At 39.8% G+C, this 12,611-nt stretch overlaps 2 protein-coding genes across 2 annotated transcripts; both read left to right on the top strand.

Moving 5' to 3' along the window:
- Positions 1 to 330: 330 nt before the first annotated feature.
- Positions 331 to 9,865, top strand: denr (density-regulated protein). The gene is made up of 8 exons (XM_080046235.1): positions 331 to 478; positions 1,702 to 1,811; positions 2,127 to 2,146; positions 2,685 to 2,773; positions 3,573 to 3,670; positions 5,500 to 5,616; positions 7,378 to 7,517; positions 9,500 to 9,865. Exons 2-8 carry the CDS (start codon positions 1,712 to 1,714, stop codon positions 9,542 to 9,544), a joined length of 609 nt encoding a protein of 202 aa, XP_079902361.1. The 5' UTR covers positions 331 to 478; positions 1,702 to 1,711; the 3' UTR covers positions 9,545 to 9,865.
- Positions 9,866 to 11,289: 1,424 nt separating this feature from the next.
- LOC307264998 (hydroxycarboxylic acid receptor 3-like) lies at positions 11,290 to 12,315 on the top strand (the record flags this gene model as incomplete). Its single annotated transcript, XM_080046568.1, has 1 exon — positions 11,290 to 12,315. One exon carries the CDS (start codon positions 11,290 to 11,292, stop codon positions 12,313 to 12,315), a length of 1,026 nt encoding a protein of 341 aa, XP_079902694.1.
- Between the last annotated feature and the right edge of the window lie 296 nt (positions 12,316 to 12,611).

Here is a 12,611-nt window from a genome sequence, read left to right as displayed (position 1 = left end):
ATTTACTAATTATGTCCGAGAGACATTAATAACGGTTTAGTTGGAAAGTAATTAATTTATAAAAGTTATCGTAATTTATTATTATTTCTATTTTGTGTTGGCCTATGTGATTCCTCTCCTTTCACTTAGACCGAAAACAGTTGTATTTTATTTTGTTGGTTTATGTTTCTTCCAATAAGTCCGTAGTTTTTTCCCCTGCGAAAGTTTTGTACGTTTTCTTTTCAATAAAAATAAAATAAAAAAGGTTTGTGTCGTGTGTATGTCCTTTCTCCGAACACCAGGTGGCGGTGTTGCGCAGTAGAGGTGCGCACAACCCGTTTTCTCGAACCCCCTGAAAGAAGAAGCACTGCTAGGCGTGCTCAAAGTACGCCAACTAAACCTGATTGTCAATAAGATGATTTTCTAAAAGTAAAACTAAGGAGAATAATGCGCGCGGCTTCACTCAAAACATATCAGTTTTAAGAGTATATTTCGCTGGGTACGTAGCTCCAAAATTTCTGTCTTTATTTGAGTTATTCCTGCTCAGTTAGCGGTTGGCTTTAGCATGCTAAGCTAACGCAGCTAACGGTGACAGCTGGGTGAGTCAACGTTACCAGATGAATGAAACCTATGCTAACTTATATTCTGTTGTGGGTTTTTTCAGAAGGTTTTAGTTTGTCTCTGTGGGGATAGTGTCTATGGCAACCTGTGGTGTTTAAATATACGACATTATGACATAGTATTGAAGCTAAAATGGTATATTTAACAGTACAGCCGCATGTGTTAGCAGGCTAAAAGCTATTGGTGACTGACTTCTATGAGCCAACTAAACTGTGTATTAAAATTAGCATGTGTACTATTTCTGCTCACATCAGTGTGTGTGTGTGTGTGTCACGGTGCTGGCTCTGAGCTGACGGTAAAATGACGTAAAGGACACGAGCCTTCATAAATCAAGAGACTGTTAATATTAAATCTGAGCTAGAATCTGAATAATTACTATAAATTAAATATAAATGAAGATATTTTATCAATGCTTTAGTTAGGGATGTAGGGTGGAAACGAGGCTTTTTAACATAGATAGATAGATAGATAGATAGATAGATAGATAGATAGATAGATAGATAGATAGATAGATAGATATATAGATGACCTTATTAATACCCACAGGGGAAATTGCAGTGTTGCATACAGTCCTGAATGTTTCTTATTAAAATAACCTAAATTTTTCTCAGATTAGCATCTCTACATTTACGAAAATGATCTAAATGGCTCTATAGGTATTTGAAATTTGGATTAGAAATGTTTTCAGTAATTTACAGAACAATAAAACAATAATTTTCATTTGACTCAAACTCATACCAATGAATAAGATTTGATAATAAATAGACATTGTTAACAGACAAAGCGGTAGTGTTTTTACTTCGCCAGCTGTTGTTCCTGGGTGAGCGTATATACCCCATGACAAAGGCATTAAGAAAAACTATATAAAAAATAGCATTCTTTGCACTGATGGTCTCGTTTGCTGTTACATGTAATTTATGATCATCAGAGGGAAAAATGAGACCGTCTCAGAAATATTTAAAAGTACTTCGTAGCACCTTTTTTAAAGAATCGACGCTTCCACAAGGAGAATGTTTTATCACTTTCACCAACCAACCAACGTATGTCTATCTGCTCTGTCGTTACATTTTTAGTTTATTTATCTTTGGTCTTTTTTTCTAGATAATTTGTGATGGCGACTACTGAGATGGAACCTGCTTCTACAGAAATTAAATTAGAGCGACCGAAACTGGACACGTCAGGGTACCCACTGAAAGTCCTTTATTGTGGAGGTACAGTACAGTTTGTATTTAAGTATATAAGAATATAACTTTATTTTTATTTATTTTTTACAATATATTTATTGGAGTTTTTCTTATGTCACAACACACAAACAAACACTTGCATCATCACAACATATATATATAAAACAATTTAAATAAATATAAAAATAACAGACAAAACAGAATAAAAAAAAAAAAAAAAAAAAAATCTATCCTATGTTCCCGTCAGAATATTTTTATTTAGTTTAGCGTCTTGTCCAGATTTGTTTTGTGCAAAAAATTTGACAATGCAATATTTTTTTTCTATTCTATTCTTCTCTGCAGTTTGCTCTTTGCCTACGGAGGTAAGTTTCATATGTCGAACGGAAAGCATGTTCAGTTCACTAAAGCACCACATAAATATGCCATTTAAAGCTATAGTGCGTAACTTTTGTCGACCCCCATGAGGAATTCTGAGTAATTACAACAACACTGTCGGTGCATCTACATGAGGTAAAGACTTCAGTGATGGCGCATGGATTTTATTCCGTCTGCTGTACGTCCAGGTTTTTTCTTAGCAGTGGATTTTTCTGAGCTCCTGCACCAGTGTCATGGGGGGGGACACCAGTTTGTAAACGCTGCCATACTGAGAAATACAGAGAGAGTTCCATGGAGCTGATAGATAGGCTTAATCAACTTTGTGTCAACACGTCTAGCAATGGCTTGAATGTAACCTACATTCATTTATATAATAATAATATATTCGATTTATATAGGGCTTTTCTCGCCCTCAAAGCGCTTTACACAGGAGGCATAACCACCATCAAACAGAACATATATAAGAAGTTACGCACTGTACCTATTCTTTGACATAGACCTGATTGTGTATTGTTGTGTCCTCAGTACTGCGAGTACATGCCCGAGCCGGCTAAGTGTAGACACTGGCTCGAGAAAAACTTCCCCGATGTTTTCGCCAGCATGACTGTAGGAGGTGAGTTCCATTTAAAGATCTAAGGGGCGACTGTGGCTCAGGTGGTAGAGCGGGTCGGCCAATGATCAAAGGGTTGGAGGTTCGATCCCCGCCCTGCCACCTGTGTCATGGTTGTTGTGTCCTTGGGCAAGACACTTCACCCACCTTGCCTCGTGTGAATGTCGATAGTTAGCCTGCTATCGGTGTATGAATGTGTGAATGGTAACGTGGGAAAGGAAAACAGGTCTCCCTTGCAAAAGAGTCTTCGGTCTCAATGGGATTTACCTGTATAAATAAAGGTAAAAAAAAAAAAAAAGAGCCAACGATAATTTACTGAAGTCTTCATACTGTACTCTAAAGGATAGAGCTGTGCTATTTAAATGTAGAATGTATCAGTGTCTCCACTAGGATTGAGATATAGCAGTTAGGCTATTGGGGGAGGAGGGGGCACAATTTATTTTTGAAAATTCACAATTGTGCCCTTCCTGGACATTTCAAATGTGTGTATGCAGACTATGCACAATAGAGGACGGTGTTTGGTGTTTTGTGCGCCCAACGGAGCCTTCAAGGCAGCCCTGGTTTAGGTTAGGGGATAGGGCCTTCCATGCAGCGCTGCCTTGAAGGCTCCGTTGAGAGCACAAAACACCATCGAGCATATAGGACATGATAACCCTAAAACTGTAGGTTTGTTGTCTTTGATAGCACATGTCAATATTACATCAGACATAACAATACTGTATTCATTCAAACAGTGAGAAGCTATGAGTGTTTTGTGTCCGTATTGGGTTTAATTTTGTCCCCTGTGTCTTCCCGTCCACTGGCCCGGTATCGAAAGCCCCGATGCTGAGCGGAGCGGATCCCGCGGCCGGAGAGGCTCCTGCTATGGGAGAGGAGGAGGAGAAGAAGAAGCAGAAGAGAGGTACAATATCACGCAGTCAAATATGATGGGGGGGTGGGGGAGGCGCCTTTAGCTCAGTTGGTAGGGCGTCCCCCCCATGGGCCTCGGCCAGCAGTGGACCCGGGTTCGATTCCAGCCCGCGGTCGTTCTCTGCATGTCACTCCCCTCTCTGCCCCATTTCAACTCTGTCTCTACACTATCAATAAAGCATAAAAATGCCAAAAAAAAAAAAATCGGGAGATAGGATATTTCTCTTATAATCAACTTTAATTGTTATACATTTTTTAATTTATATTTTTCACATGAAATTATTTTGTTTTGTTACAAAAAGAGGGCTATAGGTCATGACAATATAATCATTGGAAAAGTAGATACATTAATAACAGACTTAATCAATTAGTCACTTTTGGTATTGTATGTTTAGTTAAAGGTTCTCCGAGGAACTTGTCTTAATTCTAGAACCCCCTTTGGTGAAAAAAAAGCGATGGTGGTGAGCGTACCCATGACAAAGGCATTAACAAGAACTATATAAAAATAGCATTCTGTAGACTGACGGTCTCGTTTCAACAGAGGAAAAATGAGACTGTCGCAGAAATATTTAAAAGTTCCTCGTAGCACCTTTTTTAAATTGTAGATTTGTTGACGTGTGGTCGTTGATCAAATCAGTTGTATTTGTATAGCCCAAAATCACAAATACATTTGTCTCAGTGGGCTTTACATTTCATACAATATGATACAATATGACACCCTGCCCTTACACCCTTAGCTCGGCTGAGAAAAAACTCCCTGTAAAAACCCTTTACCGGGATTTAAAAAAATTGAGAAATCTCAGGGAGAGTCGACAGAGTAAGGGATCCCTCTCCCAGGACGGACATACTGCAATAGATGTCATAAGTAGAGAAAAATCACGAAGGAATTTGATCATTGACCAGATGATTACATGGTAATACTAAAGTAAAGTGTGAACAGTGTGGATGCAGGAAGACTTCAGATGCTGCCAGAGGATCCGTTGACGCTAGCAGCTAATGTGTTTATCATTCTACAGCAGATGCACTTGTGTAGCTACTTAGTTGAAATGTCAAAAGGTCAGTCAAAAATAAATGCAAATGCTCACACACACACACACACACACACACACACACACACACACACACAGAGGGTATTTCTCCACAGCAGAAGCAGCAGTAACAAACAGGCCTCTTCTTGTTCCATTTCACTGAGCAATATTTATCACTGAACTGCGATCAAAACATGACTTGTTTTGAAGATGGACTCTGTGATAAATACAGTGTCTCGTCTGACGGGGGCCACGATAAAAGCTGCCTCGTCTTTCCTTAGTTGAATGCTTTTGAACTAGAAGACTTACAAAGTTAATACAGCTCCGATTATTTTTGGGGTCCCGAATGTTAACATTTCAGTTGTAGTTTAAAAAAATAATAATTTGAAATAATTTTCCTGCTATGAATAATGTCCTTCAAGTTTTAAAGCTGGGGTGGAGGATTTGGGGAGAAAATGGCAGTTGGGAAAGAGATTCGAATTCAAATAGCTCAACCGCTCCACTTGTTCTCTTTGGTCCCTCCCCTATGGTCCCTCCCTGACACGCTCTACACCAACAAAGTCGTGCCAAAGTGAATGGACAGTGCCAACAGCCAATAACAACAGAGAATCGGAGCTTCGCTCTGATTGGTCAAAGTGTACAGCTCATGTTAACTTTGACCAATCAGAAATCACATACCCCAGCTTTAAATTAGAGTTTGATTATGGAATTTAAATTTTGTACCTCTTGAGTTTTAAATGTAAACGTGTGTCACAGACTTCACTCTGGTTTGTTTCTGTGTTGTTGTTTCAAGGTGGCAGAGGTCAGATCAAACAGAAAAAGAAGACTTTGCCTCAGAAAATTACGATAGCAAAGATCCCCAGAGCCAAGAAAAAATACGTCACACGGGTTTGCGGCATGAACACATTCGGTAAGTGATTTATATTTATATCAGGGTTTTTTTTCTTGTTTTAATTAGTATGTTATTGAGTTTTTATACATCACTGTAACAATGTAATCAGAATTGTAGTCAACACAACAATTGACGTCTTATAATTTATCCCTTAGTGATGTTACATTTTTGAAAAAGAAAATAAAGATTATGCCGAAAGGGGTAATAGAAATCGGGTAGAAATAGTTAAATATTTTATATCAGGGTTTTAACATAAATGTAATTCATTAATATACAAATAAAGCCTTACCGTAAGTGGTATGAGCAGTGTGTTATTTTTCTTTTTTAAAAATGTTATTAAAACAAAGTAAAAAAAAAAACAAGGCCTAACTTGGTTTTAAAGCTGGATTCAGCCGCCTTGCGCTTGTTGTCAAAATCAGTGAATATCTCCTCACAATCCCTGTCCATATTGTGTTTTCTGAAGTAATTTTGCTGACTCTACATTTAAAATGTATTCAAACAATCGTCCAAAAGTCTTGAAAAAATGCTCAGAAATGGGGAGTAGGAAGTATTGCTGCTTAAAATCTCCGTTCCCTGTCATATTTTCTCTCTCTCTCTCTCTCTCTCTCTCTCTCTCTCTCTCTCTCTCTCTCTCTCTCTCTCTCTCTCTCTCTCTCTCTCTCTCTCTCTCTCTCTCTCTCTCTCTCTCTCTACATTGTGTTGTGACCGTCCCAGACATCGAGCTGAAAGAGGCTCAGCGATTCTTAGCCAAAAAAACGAAGAAAAAAAAATATATAAAAAAAAAAATAATAATAATAATAAAAAATACGTCTACAAAACTAAATAAAAATACACATAGAAATAAATAAAAACGTATCTTCTTTAGTTCCTTATACTGTATATATGTATTTTCCCTGTTATTTCTTTTTATTCTATTCTATTGTGTTCCAAAATCAATCTTTTAAAGGTCTTGAATCAAATCAAATCAGTTTTATTTGTATAGACCAAAATCACAAACACATTTGTCTCAGTGGGCTTGAAAACATGCTCAGTCATGGGAAGTAGTGAGTAGGGTTAGTTGTTGTTTTTAAAATAATCTAGTTTTCTTTTTAAAATGTTTTATCTATCATTCCTTCCTTGTGGAGCTTTGATGAAGGGAATATGATCAGAGTGGTGAAATAAATAAATAAATAAAGTGTTTGATCTATAATGTACATTGTGTTGTGACCGTCGCCAGACATCGAGCTGAAAGAGGCTCAGCGATTCTTAGCCAAAAAAACTAAGAAAAAAAAAAATATTAAAAAAAAAAATAATAATAATAAATACGTCTACAAAACTAAATAAAAATACACATAGAAATAAATAAATAAAAACGTAGCTTCTTTAGTTCCTTTATATGTATTTTCCCTGTTATTCTTTTTATTCTATTCTATTGTGTACATTGTGTCCGTTTCCAGACATCGAGCTGAAAGAGGCTCAGCGATTCTTAGCCAAAAAAACTAAGAAAAAAAAATATATTAAAAAAAAAATAATAATAATAAAAAATACGTCTACAAAACTAAATAAAAATACACATAGAAATAAATAAGTAAATAAAAACGTAGCTTCTTTAGTTCCTTTATATGTATTTTCCCTGTTATTCTTTTTATTCTATTCTATCGTGTACATTGTGTTCCAAAATCAATATTTTAAAGGTCATGCTCAGTCATGGGAAGTAGTGAGTAATGTTGTTTAAAATAATACATTTTTCTTTTTAAAGTGTTTGATCTATAATGTACATTGTGTTGTGGCCGTTTCCAGACATCGAGCTGAAAGAGGCTCAGCGATTCTTTGCCCAGAAGTTCTCGTGCGGCGCCTCGGTGACGGCCGAGGACGAGATCATCATCCAGGGAGATTTCACAGACGACATTATAGACGTCATCCAGGAGAAGTGGCCCGAGGTCTGTGTGTCTGTCTGTCTGTCTGTCTGTCTGTGTATCTGTCTGACTGTCTGTCTGTCTGTCTGGGGAGGAATCTGTGTCTGTCTGTCTGTCTGTCTATTGCTCTGTCTGTCTGTCTGTCTCTGTCTGTCTGTCTGTCTGTCTGTCTGGGGAGGAATCTGTGTCTATCTGTCTGTCTGTCTGGCTGGCTGGCTGGCTGCCTATCTATCTATCTGTCTGTCTGGGGAGGAATCTGTGTCTGTCTGTCTAGCTGCCTGCCTATCTATCTATCTGTCTGTCTGTCTGTCTGGGGAGGAATCTGTGTCTGCCTGTCTGTCTGTCTGGGGAGGAATCTGTGTCTATCTGTCTGTCTGTCTGTCTGTCTGTCTGGCTGGCTGTCTGTCTGTCTGGGGAGGAATCTGTGTCTGTCTGTCTGTATGTCTATCTGGGGAGGAATCTCTGTCTGTCTGTCTGTCTGTCTATTGCTCTGTCTGTCTGTCTGTCTCTGTCTGTCTGTCTGTCTGTCTGTCTGGGGAGGAATCTGTGTCTATCTGTCTGTCTGTCTGGCTGGCTGGCTGGCTGGCTGCCTATCTATCTATCTGTCTGTCTGGGGAGGAATCTGTGTCTGTCTGTCTAGCTGCCTGCCTATCTATCTATCTGTCTGTCTGTCTGTCTGGGGAGGAATCTGTGTCTGCCTGTCTGTCTGTCTGGGGAGGAATCTGTGTCTATCTGTCTGTCTGTCTGTCTGTCTGTCTGTCTGGCTGGCTGGCTGTCTGTCTGTCTGGGGAGGAATCTGTGTCTGTCTGTCTGTCTGTATGTCTATCTGGGGAGGAATCTCTGTCTGTCTGTCTAGCTGCCTGCCTATCTATCTATCTGTCTGTCTGTCTGTCTGTCTGTCTGTCTGGGGAGGAATCTGTGTCTGTCTGTCTGTCTGTCTGCCTGCCTGCCTGTCTGTCTGTCTGGGGAGGAATCTGTGTCTGCCTGCCTGTCTATCTATCTATCTATCTATCTGTCTGTCTGTCTGTCTGTCTGTCTGTCTGTCTGTCTGTCTGTCTGTCTGTCTGTCTGTCTGTGGAGGAATCTGTCTGTTTTTAATTGGTTCACGTTTAAGGATTTCTATTTTACACTTTAAAGACCTACTTCGCCAGTGGAAATATGAAGGTGTATTGAACTCTGAGATCCTATGTAGTAAAAATGTACAAACATTTTAGAAATCGGTTCATCCTAGCCTGAGAAAAGGCAGAAAGAGTGTTTTATGGTCTCACTGTCTCTTTATCCCTTTAACATTATGGTTTTTTATAAGTAAGTTATACTGAGTTGGATTTCTTTTTTACCCTTTAAAATTGGAGTCAATGATTCTGGAGAACGCTTGTTGTCAAAATCAGTGACTATCTCCTCGTGTGTGTGTGTGTGTGTGTGTGTGTGTGTGTGTGTGTGTGTTGAAAAAATATCCAGTCTATACAGCTATGCTCTGTAAATTGGTATGTTAACAAAGGGAGCTAGTAACATGCCAGTTTACAGAGCCTCTGCTGTGTATTAACACTGGATTATTTTTCAGCACACACACACACACACACACACACACACACACACACACTCACACACACACAGACAGACAGGTAGCTGATCGTGAGGATATCTTCACCAATTTTGACAAAGTGATTTTGACAACAAGCGTTTTCCAGAATCGCTGACTCCACCTTTAATTTCTCTCTCGTTTATAAATCACACTCTAACATCGTCTGTCTGTCTGTCTGTCTGTCTGTCTGTCTGTCTGTCTGTCTGTCTGTCTGTCTGTCTGTCTGTCTGTCTGTCTGTCTGTCTCTCTCTGTGTCTGTCTGTCTGTCTGTCTGTCTGTCTGTCTGTCTGTCTGTCTGTCTGTCTGTCTGTCTGTCTGTCTCTCTCTGTGTCTGTCTGTCTGTCTGTCTGTCTGTCTGTCTGTCTGTCTCTCTCTCTCTGTCTGTCTGTCTGTCTGTCTGTCTGTCTGTCTGTCTGTCTTCCAGGTGGATGATGACAGCATTGAGGATCTGGGTGAAGTGAAGAAGTGAAGAGACCAAATATGCACTTTTACTGAAATGGATGTGACACACGAAAACAAAAACCTTGGCCAAAATGTACATCGACATTAAGTCATTTTATACCTATTTTATTTACTGTTCATAAAAAGCTGCGGACTTGGCCACTCACTTGGCATCAGTTTTTTTTTTCTTTATTTTTTTCTTCATTTCTAGCTTCTGCTTTCTCTCTCTCTGTCGTTTGCCAAAGGTGTGCTAAAGCCTATGATCTGGTGAATAATCCCTCCTCCCAAAATGTTGTTCACTCTCACACGCAAAAACAAACTGTAGGCTAATAAATTTCAGTCTCCTTCGCCCTGTATACGCTCAAGTCTTCTTTACATTACATTGCATTACATGTCATTTAGAGAGACTCCTTTATCCAAATTGACTTACAACTGGAGCACACATTCATACACCGATAGCAGCAGCAGCAGCAGCTACCACGCAGGGTGCAAGCTAACTATCAGGAGACATTTAGGGTTCAGTGTCTCTTTGCCCAGGGACAAACAAGACGGGGGATCGAACCACCAACCCTGCGTTCCGAATCACATACTTTCTACTTTCTACTATGGAAGAAAAAAGATTTAGGATGTCCTGATTCTTGAGGCCAGATTTAGGATGGTTAGAAAGACACGGATGTCTACTACACCCGGCCAAGATGGTTAGTGTTGAAAACAACATAAATGTGCAAACATTTTAGACATCGGTTCATCTTAGCCTGAGAAAAGGCAGAAAGAGTGTTTTATGGTCTCACTGTCTAACCCTACAGTTTCCTTCTTGTGACATCACAGTAAGGGTTAGGATTAACAGGACAGCTGGGCCAAGGGAAGACTGAGGGAAGAAAAACCTCATTCATTATATTATAATAGTGATTTTATAATGATAGAACGCTGGTTCCGTATGGGTTACCCACAAGAAGGCCTGGGAAGTGTGTGTTGAATAGTGTATGCCTTTTGAACGACAAATATAACAAACACAGTGTTGAGCTCTGGAAAAAATGAAGAGACCAGTCTGGATTTTTCTTCAATCTTCATCTCTACATTACTTATTGAAAATGCTCTTAATGACAATATTCCTATTGTGAATTTGGTAGAAATGTTGTCCGTAGTTTATAGTATAAAACCAAAATGTTCATTCTACTCAAACATATGCCTAAAGATAGTAAAACAAGACACACTGAACATTTGGAGTGGTCTCTTCATTTTTTTCAGGAGCTGTATGTCGTATTTATGAACCATATGATTGCGAAACAGGCCTGTAACCGACTTCAAGCTACTTTTAATGAGGATGGGTAAATTGTCATGGAGAAAGTTTAGAAAATTCCTTGATAAAAATGTGTGGGAATACTGTACATAAACATACACAGGTTACTTTGTATTTCAGGTGTCCGTTCTCACCCCTACCCGCCCCCCCTATTATTATAGCGATGCCCAACCCAATCCCCAAACAAAGCAGCATTTTACAGCTCTTAGATATCACACTTTCCCCCGGGGAGATAACACGCTCACTGTTATCTCTGTCCGCCTACACTTAGGAATTATGATGTTTGTCCAAGAACGGTTTTTGCATATAGGCAAACATTGCTCTACCATCTGTATCCAGTCTGCAGGTACAATGCTTCATATGCAGTTCGACTCCTTTCCGAGACGCCACTTGGTTGACAATTTTCTCGGATAAATACAAATGATAATAGCTTGGTTTTTTATATCTTAAAACGCACGGACACTTTTACTACAATGAACCTCACAAATCCAGATGTCGAGGAAGAATGCTGCGCCTTCCCATCTCCGATTTTGGACCAAGTTTTGCCTCCGATTCTGATCTTGGAATTCATATTCGGCCTGATGGGGAACTTCCTGGCCTTGTGGATGTTTGTTTTCCATATGGATAAATGGAGACCCAATGCCGTGTACCTCACACACTTGGCTGTGGCCGACATTATCGTGCTGTTCTGTTTGCCGTTTCGCGCCGACTACTATCTACGCGGCAAAGATTGGATCTACGGTGACGCCTTCTGTAGAATTAATTTGTTCTTACTCGGGTCGAATCGCGCGGCCGGGATTTTTTTCTTAACCGCGGTGGCTGTGGATCGATACTTCAAGATAGTCCGTCCGTTGAATAAGATAAACCGAAAGGGTCTCGGCTACGCGAACTGGGTCTGCCTCGGTCTGTGGTGTCTCATACTGCTTTGTACAGGGAATATACTCGCCGAGAACCATTTCTCCCGGGAAAACAATCAAACGCAATGCGAGAGTTTCAACATCTGCATGGGCTTCTTCAGTCCCCTTACCACATGGCACAACCTGTTCTACGTAATCCAGTTTTTGGTGCCTACGATCATCATAGTTTTCTGCACCGTTCGGATCACGTGGCAACTCAAAAGCAAGACCGTCGACAGGGAGGGGAAAATCAAACGCGCGGTTAATTTCGTCCTGGCCGTGGCGTTGATTTTTATCATTTGTTTCTTCCCTAGCACGGTAACACGCGTGGCGGTTTTGGTGCTTAAAGCTTGGTACAGCGAATGTGAGTTTTTCAGAGAGACCAGCCTGGCTTTCTACACTACGGTGTGTCTGACGTACTTCAACAGCGTCCTCAACCCCGTGGTCTATTACTTCTCCAGTCCGGCTTTCAGTGGCACCTTCAACAAACTTTTGAATAAACTTTTGAGAAGAACAGAAGAAGAAGTGTCGAATCCTGGAGCTAGGAATGACATCTCCACCATTGACGGTAGTAGGAGGGTTTCGAACCAGGTTAGGTTGTAGGGTTTTATTGTGCAAGGAAAACTGTCTGCATTTGAGCCAACTCGGCTATCTTTTGTTGGGATAACTTGACATTCATATGTAGTGAAAATGTATCTTTCAAATGTATAAAAATAATTCAGATTTTGAGTTCTACACACTAAGAAATAGTAGGGTTAGTTAGTTGGGTTTTAATTGACACGTGGAACTCAAGTTACATTGGACTAACTGTAGATGCTTAGTTTAAAAGTTTTAGCATACACTTTTAAAAATGAAAAAGTTCACTCCATTCTTTTTAGTTTTGAGGCTTAAACCTGCAG

This window comes from Ammodytes marinus (genome assembly GCF_949987685.1).
Source record: "Ammodytes marinus genome assembly, chromosome: 18".
Classification (NCBI taxonomy): Eukaryota; Metazoa; Chordata; class Actinopteri; order Uranoscopiformes; family Ammodytidae; genus Ammodytes; species Ammodytes marinus.
The sequence above is the reverse complement of the archived record's forward strand: the minus strand, read 5'-3'. Positions and strand labels throughout refer to the sequence as shown.